The 10,171-nt window shown below is 43.6% G+C and overlaps 1 protein-coding gene across 1 annotated transcript; it reads left to right on the top strand.

Moving 5' to 3' along the window:
• Nucleotides 1-5,678: 5,678 nt before the first annotated feature.
• LOC134336975 (ferritin heavy chain, oocyte isoform-like) lies at nucleotides 5,679-8,273 on the top strand (the record flags this gene model as incomplete). Its single annotated transcript, XM_063031717.1, has 2 exons — nucleotides 5,679-5,708; nucleotides 7,788-8,273. Coding segments are annotated over exons 1-2 (516 nt in total), but the record flags the coding sequence as incomplete, so codon positions are not given.
• Nucleotides 8,274-10,171: the final 1,898 nt, after the last annotated feature.

Here is a 10,171-nt window from a genome sequence, read left to right as displayed (position 1 = left end):
TGAACAGCCAGAGGTCGTGGTCCATGTAGGTACTAATGACATGGGTAAGATGAGTGAAGAGGTTCTGCACAGGGAGCTCAAGAAGTTAAGTGCTAAATTAAAGGGCAGGACCTCCAGGGTTGTGAATTTAGGATTGCTGCCCGTGCCCCAGGCTAGTGAGGCCAGAACTAGGGAAACCATACAGTGGCTAAGGAGTTGGTGTAGGAGGGAACACATAAGGTTTTTGGATCATTAGGCTCTCTTCCAGGGAAGGTGGGACCTGTACAAAAGGGGCAGTTTGCACCTGAACTGGAGGGGGACTAATATCCTCGTGGGAAAGTTTGTTAATGCTGCACGGTGGGGTTTAAACTAAAATTGCAGGGGGATGGGAACCAAAATGCCAGAATAGTTAGTGGAGAGGTTGTGGAGGCAGATGTTGGTAAGATCTTAGACAAAGTTAGGAATCAAAAGGTTGAGCGTGATGCGTCAAAATCGAAAAGGGTGAATACAGGACTGACGGTATTGTACCTAACTGTGTGCAATATATGGAATAAGGTAGATGAACTTGCAGCATAGTTGCGGATTGGCAGGTGTGATATTGTAGAAATTGCAGAATCATGGCTGAAAGAAGATTATAGCTGGGAGCTTAATGTCCAAGGATAAGCAGGAAGGCAGAGGGGGCTGTGTTGTTCTGTTGGTAAAAATGAAATCAAATCATTAGAAAGAGGTGACATAGGGTTGGAAGGTGTTGAATCTTTGAGGATAGAGCTAAGGAACTGCAAGGGTAAAAAGACCCTGATGGGAGTTGTATACAGACCCCCAAACAGTAGTGAGGATGTGGTCTACAAATTACAACGGGAGATAGAAAATACATGCCAAAAGATCAATGTTACAATAGTCATGGGGGACTTCAATATGCAGGTAGACTGGGAAAATCAGGTTGGTGTTGGATTACAAGAGGGGAATTTCTAGAGTGTCTTTGAGGTGGCTTTTTAGAGCAGCTCATGGCTGAGCCCACTGGAGGATCAGCTATTCTGGATTGTGTGTTGCGCAATGAACCAGAATTGATTAGAGAGCTTAAAGTAAACAAACCCTTAGGGGCAAATGATCATAATATGATCAAATTCACCCTGAAATTTGAAAAGGAGAAGCTAAAGTCAGATGTATCTGTATCACAGTGGAGTAAAAGTAATTACTGAGGCATGACAGAGAAGGTGGCCAGAATTGATTGGAAAAGAACATTGGCAGGGATGATCACAGAGCAGCAATGGCTGGAATTTCTGGAAGCAATTCAGAAGGCACAGGATATATACATTGCAAAGAGGAAGAAGCTTTCTGAAGGAAAGGTGACATAACCGTAGCTAACAAGAGAATTCAAAGCCAACATAAAAGCCAAAGAGAGGGCATATAATAGAGCAAAGATTAGGGGAAAGTTAGAGGCTTGGGAAGCTTTTAAAAGCCAACAGAAGGCAACTAAAAAAGTCATTGAGAGGGTAAAGATAGAATATGAGAGTAAGCTGGCCAATAATATTAAAGATGTTACCAAACATTTCTTCAGATACATAAAGTATAAAACAGATATGGGAGTGGATATTGGACCCTGGAAAATGATGCTGGGGAGGTAGTACTGGGGGAGAAGGAAATAGTGGACAAGCTGAATATTTTGCATCGGTCTTCACTGTGGAAGGCACTAGCAATATGGTGGAAGTTCCAGAGGTCAGGGGGCAGGAAGTGTGTGAAGTTACCATACTTAGAGAGAACGTTTTTGGGAAACTGAAAGGTCTGAAGGTAGATAGGTCATCTGGACTAGATGGTGTACACCCCAGAGTTCTGAAAGAGGTAGTTGAAGAGTTTGTGGAGGCATTTGTAATAATCTTTCAAGAATCACTAGATTCTGGAATGGATCCGGAAGACTGGAAAATTGCAAATGTCACTCCACACTCCAAGAAGGGAGAGAGGCAGAAGAAAGGATAGGATGAAATATCTTGAGATGCACTCAGACACATCATTAATGCTGTAACCCAGGGTCACAGGGTGCTTTGTGTCTTTCAACATCAGACACTCTCACCCAGGTGACCCAGCTGGAGTTGATCAGACCCCAACTTGTGTCTGAGCAACTTTCACAAGATCACAAGATCACAAGACAAAGGAGCAGAAATAGGCCATTCGGCCCATCGAGTCTGCTCCGCAGCTCCCCCATGAGCTAAACTATTCACCCACCTAGTTCCAATTTCCGGCTTTTTCCCCATATCCCTTGATACCCTGACTAATTAGATACCTGTCAATCTCCTCCTTAAACACCCTAAATGATCGGGCCTCCACAGCTGAATGTGGCAACGAATTCCACAAATCCACAACCCTCTGGCTAAAAAAATTTCTCCTCATCTCTGCAACACACATCAAAGTCAGGACTAACGAAGGGTCTCGGCCTGAAACGTCGACTGTACCTCTTCCTAGAGATGCTGCCTGGCCTGCTGCGTTCACCAGCAACTTTGATGTGTGTTGCTTGAATTTCCAGCATCTGCAGAATTCCTGTTGTTTGCGTTGTTTGTTGTTGTTCTCCTCATTTCTGTTTTAACTGGGTAGCCTCTAATTCTAAGACTATGGCCTCTTGTCCTGGACTCACCCACCAAGGGAAACAACCTTTCCACATCTACTCTGTCCAACCCTTTCAACATTCGAAATGTTTCTATGAGATCCCCCCTCATTCTTCTATACTCTAATGAATACAGTCCAAGAGCCGACAAACGCTCCTCGTATGTTAGCCCCTGCATTCCAGGAATCATCCACGTAAATCTTCTCTGAACTCTCTCCAACATCAGTACATCCTTTCTAAAGATAGGGGGTCCAAAACTGCACACAGTATTCCGAATGAGGTCTCACTAATGCCCCATAGAGCCTTATCAACACCTCCTTACTCTTATACACTACTCCTCTTGAAATGAATGCCAACATAGCATTCGCTTTCCTTACTGCTGACCCAACTTGGTGGTTAACCTTTAGGGTATCCTGCACGAGGACCCCCAAGTCCCTTTGCACTTCCGATTTTTGAATTTTCTCACCATCTAAATAATAATCTGTCCCATTATTTCTTCTTCCAAAATGGACAACTGTACATTTGTCAACATTGTATCTCATCTGCCATTTCTTTGCCCACTCTCCTAAACTGACTAAGTCTCTCTGCAACTTTTCCGTTTCTTCAACATTTCCTGCTCCTCCACCTATCTTGGTGTCATCCGCAAACATAGCCACAAAACCATTTAATCCATAATCCAAATCATCGATATACATCATAAAAAGAAGCGGCCCCAACACCGACCCCTGCGGAACACCACTAGTAACCGGCAGCGAATCAGAATAGGATCTCTTTATTCCCACCCTTTGCTTTCTGCCTATCAGCCAATGCTCCACCCATTTCAATATCTTTCCTATAATTCCATGGGCTCTCATCTTATTAAGCAGCCTCATATGCGGCACCTTATCGAAGGCCTTTTGAAAATCCAAATACACAACATCCACAGCCTCTCCCTTGTCAATCTTATTCTAGATTACCTCAAAAATTTCCAATAGGTTGATGAGGCAGGATCTTCCCTTCATGAAACCATGCTGGCTTCGGTCTATCTTGTCATGCACCTCGAGGTATTTCATAACCTCATCCTTGAGGACTGACTCCAGTATCTTTCCAACTACCGATGTCAGACTAATAGGTCTGTAATTTTCTTTTTGCTGCCTCCTTCCTTTCTTAAAAAAGCGGAACTACATTTGCAACCCTCCAGTCCTCCGAAACCATGCCAGAGTCTATTGATTCCTGGAAGATCATTTCCAATGCTTCCACAATCTCCAAAGCCACCTCCTTCAGAACCCTTGGATGCACCTCATCCGGACTGGGAGACTTATCTATTTTTAGTCCACTTAGCTTCCCAAGCACTTTCTCTCTAGTAATCTTGACTATACCTAACTCTATTCCCCGATACCTCTGGCTATCAGATATATTGCTCATGTCTTCCACTGTGAAGACTGATGCAAAATACTCATTCAGTTCCTCCGCCATCTCTTTGTTATCCATTATAATTTCTCCAGCATCATTTTCAATCGGTCCCGTATCTACCCTTGTCACTCTTTTACTCTTCATATATTTAAAAAAACTCTTAGTATCCTTTTTTATGTTAATCGCCAACTTCCTTTCATAATTCATCTTTTCTTTCCTAATGACTTTCTTAGTTTCCTTCTGTAAGTTTTTAAAAGTCTTCCAGTTCTCATTTTTCCACTAATTTTTGCTTCCTTGTACGCCGTTTCTTTTGCTTTTATTTTTGCCTTAACCTCTCTCGTTAGCCACATTTGTGCCATTTTTCCATTCATGATTTTCTTTTTTCTTGGAATATATTTTTCCTGCATTTTCCTTATTTCTTGTAGGAATTTCATCCAATTCTGCTCTGCCGTCCCTCCATTTAGCTTACTTTTCCAATCGACTTGGGCCAGTTCCTCTCTCATACCACTGTAATTTCCCCTGTTCCACTGAAATATCGATACACCTGATACCAGCCTCTCCTTTTCAAATTTGAAACTGAACTCAATCATATTATGATCACTACTTCCAAGAGGTTCCTTTACCTCCAGCTCCCTAATCGCCTCAGGTTCGTTACACAGCACCCAATCCAAAACAGCCGGTCCCCTGGTGGGCTTCTGGACAAGCTGCTCCAAAAAGCCATCCTGTAGGCATTCTACAAACTCCCTCTCCTGAGATCCATTACCTTCCCGACTTTCCCAATCCACTTTCATATTAAAATCCCCCATAATTATCTTGACATTTTCCTTCTGGCACGCTTTTTCTATTTCCAGCTGCAACTTGTAGTCCACATCCCGGCTGCTGTTTGGAGGCCTGTATATAACTGCTATTAGTGTCTTTTTACCCTTGCTGTTTCTTAATTCTACCCATAAGGATTCTACTTCTGTTCCTATGTCCCTTCTTTCTATTGATTTGATATCGTTACTTACCATCAGGGCCACGCCACCCCCTTTACTTACCTTCCTATCTTTCCTATACACTGTGTATCCTTGGACATTCAACTCCCAATCACATCCATCATTTAGCCATAGCTCGGTGATGGCCACAATGTCATATCTTTTAACCTGCAGCTGTGCAGCAAGGTCATCCACTTTATTTCTAATGCTGCATGTATTTAAGTACAGTATATTTAGATCAGTATCTGTTGCCGATTTTGCTATATTTCTATTTTGCAGCAAATTATCCTGTATATTCTCCAGCCTGTCCTTCTTGTCATTTTTGCTGCACAGTATTTTTGACTTATTTCTATTTTCCTCTTCCTCGACCCTAACACCTTGGTTTCCTTCCCCTTGCCAACTTAGTTTAAACCCTCCCTAACAGCTTTATTAAACAATCCCACCAGGATATTAGTACCTTTTGAATTCAGGTGTAATCCATCTTTTTTGTATAAGTCATACCTTCCCCAAAATAGATCCCAATGATTCAAGAATTTGAAGCCCTGCCCCCTGCACCAGTTACTTAGCCACACATTCATCTGCTTAATTCTGCTATTCTTACCATCATTAGCGTGCAGCTGAGGCAGCAATCCTGATATTATTACTCTGGAGGTCCGGCTTTTCAATTTTCTTCCTAGCTCCCAGTAATCTTTCTTCAGGACCTCCTCTCTTTTTCTGTCTATGTCATTGGTACCAACATGTACCAAGACTTCTGGCTGCTCGCCTTGGTACGTGTTGGTCCCAGTGACGTAGACAGAAAAAGAGAGGAGGTCCTGAAGAAAGATTCTGACATGGATCACTCCTCCTGAACCCACAGCCATCTCGAGGCTCACCCTGCTGCCTCTATGGCGTTCCTGATGGCTTTCCTCTTCCAGGTTCCTCTTTGGCTTCACCTCTGGTGAAAACCAAATTTTTTCCCCTGACCTCCTCACTGAGCAGTCAGCCGTTTCTTGCTTGGAAAGTTGGTATGACATTCAACCTCAGAGGGCATAACATTTGAGCTCACTCCTGCCATTGCTTGATGCTTACGCGTCAACAAAAGGGCGATAAAAACAAGGGCAGGGACGTTGTCCACCCTTACCTAGCCAACATTATATCCAAAAGAATCTTGAGATTGAGTTTATTGCTCTAATGTTAATGATTTAAGACAGAGTAGGTGTTGAATATGCACCTCCCCATTGGTGCCTAACTTTCCACTGATATGGGTGTAATTATTCCCCACAACATCCAGCATACAGCTAGCAACAGGAAGGCAAAGGAGGAAAATGAGGAGACCACTATCCGGTCTCCTGCTGTCCAAGCACTAGGAATCTGCTGAAGGGTTAAAATGGGATGACATAGGAAAGGAGGGATCACTGCAAACAGCTGGTGTAATCTGGACATTATATCCATTATCTTACATACGCCCATACAGTTTGAGTGAAGTACGAACAGGATTAGAACAGTAAACTAACTCAGGGTATGTTATCTACAGAGTAATTGGGATTATCAATGTTAATCTTACAGTACGTAACTTCTGCAAGTGAAGAGAGTGCCTCCCAAGGTTTACTGTACCAATTAATAGAAGGACAAGTCACAACTGCTTCTCCTTACTTCCCACTGGTCTCATCTCCCCTCCTTTGTCCATTATCCCCTGCCTGAGCTATCAACTTTCTGTTGCTTTCAGGCGTCCCATGTTGAATTCAGAGATGCTGCAGAAAGTTCTGGCTGCTGTCTGGAGAATGGGGAGTACTGCAATGAACCCATAACTTTCAAACCTGTTTCTTTGAGTGGTTACCCGCTGTTTCCTCACAGCCCAGGTGATCAAGGCTCATTTTTGACCTCCGATGCCGCCTGTGTGGAGCTTAAGTGTTAATTGCCTACTATAAATTACCCCTTGACGGGCCAATGAGACAGAATAAAAAGAAAGGAGGGGGAATAGGATTGCTCATGTTCAGAGCCTCTTTTGTGTCATATTATAAAAATAGTTGTCCCTTACACTTTCATTATTTTCCAGTTTTTATCCTCACGGACAGAAATGAGCAAAGGAAAGCAATGTGAACTGAAGTTCTCATGGAGTGTTTCAAATCTAAAATAGAATGAAGTCATAGAGCCATTCAGCATGGAGACAGGCACTTCAACCCAGCTGGTCAATGCTGACTGTTGCCTAGTGAGCTAGTCCCATCGGCCTGTGTTTGGCCCATAGCTCTTTAAACATCTTATACCCACATACTTACCTACATAGATGACAAAACCCGGCAGATGCTGGAAATCCGAAGCAACACAGACAAAGTGCTGGGGGGAACTCAGCAGGTCAGGCAGCAACTGTGGAAGAGTAAACAGTTGACGTTTTGGGCCGAGACCCTTCGTCCTGATGAAGGGTCCTGGTCTGAAACGTTGACTGTTTTCTCTTTTCCACAGATGCTGCCTGCTCTGCTGAGTTCCTCCAGCATTTTGTCTGTGTTGCTGATCAACATGGCTTTTGAATACTGCTGAACTGCCAGTCCCAATCGCTATTTCTATTACTTATTATAAATTATAAAAAAGCAAAATAGAGCTGATGCTGAAAGCATAAGTACAGGTGGAGGGCATACAGCCCTTATACAAGACAATAAAAGCTCTTTTTTTACAAAGAGAGTGAAACTACCTGTGAACAGAGTGCTGGGAATGGTAATGCTGTGCTTGGGCAGCAGATGGCACTGCTGAGACATGAGGAACCCTGTAAAGTGGCCATTCCAGTCTCAATGGCACAGCCTCTAACTAATGCAAACTGAAGTAAATTATCAACTCCTAGCACGCCTGTGCTTCCCTTTGATGAGGTTCTTCAGGAGCTTCCCCGGGTGATAGTGAGTTTCAGTTGGCCATCGAACAGGTTGGCTTCCCAAGTGTGTCAGAACTTCCAGAAGGAATGTGAGGATGCAGTCAACAGGCAGATTAACATGGAGCTCTATTCCTCCTACGCTTACCTCTCCATGTCCTCTTACGTTGACCGGGATGACATTAGTGTACATCACTTCTCCAAGTTCTTCAGCAAGCAGTCCTATGAGGAACAGCAGTGTGCTGAGAGATGGATGGAATTCCAGAACCTGCGAGGAGGCCGGATCGTGCTGGAGGGCATCAAGAAGCCAGAGAAGGATAAGTGGAGCAATGGTCTGGAGGCAATGCAGAGACCTCTGCAGATGGAAAAGGATGTGAACCTGAGTCTCCTGGATCCGCACAAGCTCTCCAATCAGCATGGTGACCCTCATCTGTGTGACTTCCTGGAGAGGAACTACCTGGATGAGCAAGTGAAAATAACCCAGGAAATTATGGACCAGTGAGTCTTACTTCAGTGAGAGGCAGGATTTATGTGCATGTGGAGAGACATAATCTGATTAGGGATAGTCAGCATGGCTTTGTCAAGGGCAGGTCATGCCTTATGAGCCTGATTGAATTCTTTGAGAATATAACAAAACACACTGATGTAGGTAGAGCAGTAGATGTAGTGTATATGGAATCAGTAAGGCATTTGATAAGGTTCCCCATGCGAGGCTCATTCAGAAAGTAATGAGGCAAGGATCCAAGGTGACCTTGCTTTGTGGATCCAGAATTTGCTTGTCCACAGAAGGCAAAGGGTGATTGTAGATAGTTCGTGCTCTGCATGGAAGGCGGTGACCAGTGGTGTTCCGCAGAAATCTGTTGTGGGACCCTCCACTTTTTGATTTTTATAATCGACCTGGATGAGGAAGTAGAGGGATGGGTTAGTAAGTTTGCTGATGACACAAAAGTTGGGGGTGTTGTGGATAGTCTGGAGGGTTGTCAGAGGTTACAGCGTGACATCAATAGGAGGCAGAACTGGGCTGAGAAGTGGCAGATGGAGTTCAACCCAGTTAAGTGTGAAGTGGTTCATTTTGGAAGGTCAAATTCGAAAACAGGATATAATATTAGTGGTAAGTCTCCTGGCAGTGTGGAGGATCATTGAGATCTTGGGGTTTGTGTCCATAGGACACTCAAAGCTGCTGTGCAGGTTGACAGTGTTGTAAAGAATGATGTGTTGGATTTCATGAACTGTGGGATTGAGTTCAAGAGCCGTGAGATAATGTTACAACTATATAAGACCTTAGTTAGATCCCACTTGGAGTGCGGTGTTCAGTTCTGGCCACCTCACTAGAGGAAGGATGTGGAGACTATAGACAGAGTGCAGAGGAGATTTACAAGGATGTTTCCTGGATTGGAAAGCATGCCTTATGAGAATAGGTTGAGTAAACTTGGCCTTTTCTCCTTGGAGTGACAGAGGATGAGAGGTGATCTGATAGAGGTGTATAAGATGATAAGAGGCATTGATTGTGTGGATAGCCAGAGGATTTTCCCCAGGACTAAAATGGCTAACATGAGGGGGCATAGTTTTAAAGTGCTTGGAAGTAGGTACAAATGGGATGTTAGAGGTAAATTTTTCACACAATGAGTGGTGGGTGCATGGAATGCACTGCCAGCCACAGTGGTGGAGGTGGATACAATACGGTCTTGAGACTCTGAGAGCTTAGAAAACTAGAGGGCTATGCAGTAGGGAAACTCTAGGCAGTTTCTAGAGTAGGTTACATGGTCGGCACAACATTGTGGGCCGAAGGGCCTGTAATGTGCTGTAGATTTCTTTGTTTTAGGCTCTGTGTTCTACAGTCAGCAGAATGCATAGGTTAAACATTAGTCCCTATTTGCAAAGCCTAACTGCAAAATTGCATTGGTTGATCATTTGTACAAAATTGCATTTGTTCAGATAACATGTACTTAAATGACATACTAAAGAATTTCACTTGATAAAGTACTTTCAAAGTGTGGCCATTAGCACTAAGAAAACAGGGTGGCAAACTTGTGCACACAAAGATCCCACAGACATAATGATCAGGTAATTTATTAGTGATTTTGGTTAAGAGATAAGCATTAATCCAGAAAAAACCCTGCCTTTTATTTATTCATGGGAATTGGGAATTGCTGATTCATTCTATTCCATCCTGAGGCAACATCACTGGGTTGAGGGAGACCTAGTTAGCAATGTGACACCTCCAGCCTCTGCTGCAGCTGGGATTTGGCAGGAGAGGTGACTGGGAGCTTGGTGCGAGCACGATATCCATTGACACTGGATGACGGTGTGTGCTAATGAAGATTCCAGGTTCTCAGCACTACCCAGAAAGTTCCTTCTCCATGTTAAGCTTCCCAGCTCTTTACTTCATGCCCT

Source organism: Mobula hypostoma, chromosome 23, assembly GCF_963921235.1.
Source record: "Mobula hypostoma chromosome 23, sMobHyp1.1, whole genome shotgun sequence".
Classification (NCBI taxonomy): Eukaryota; Metazoa; Chordata; class Chondrichthyes; order Myliobatiformes; family Myliobatidae; genus Mobula; species Mobula hypostoma.
The sequence above is the reverse complement of the archived record's forward strand: the minus strand, read 5'-3'. Positions and strand labels throughout refer to the sequence as shown.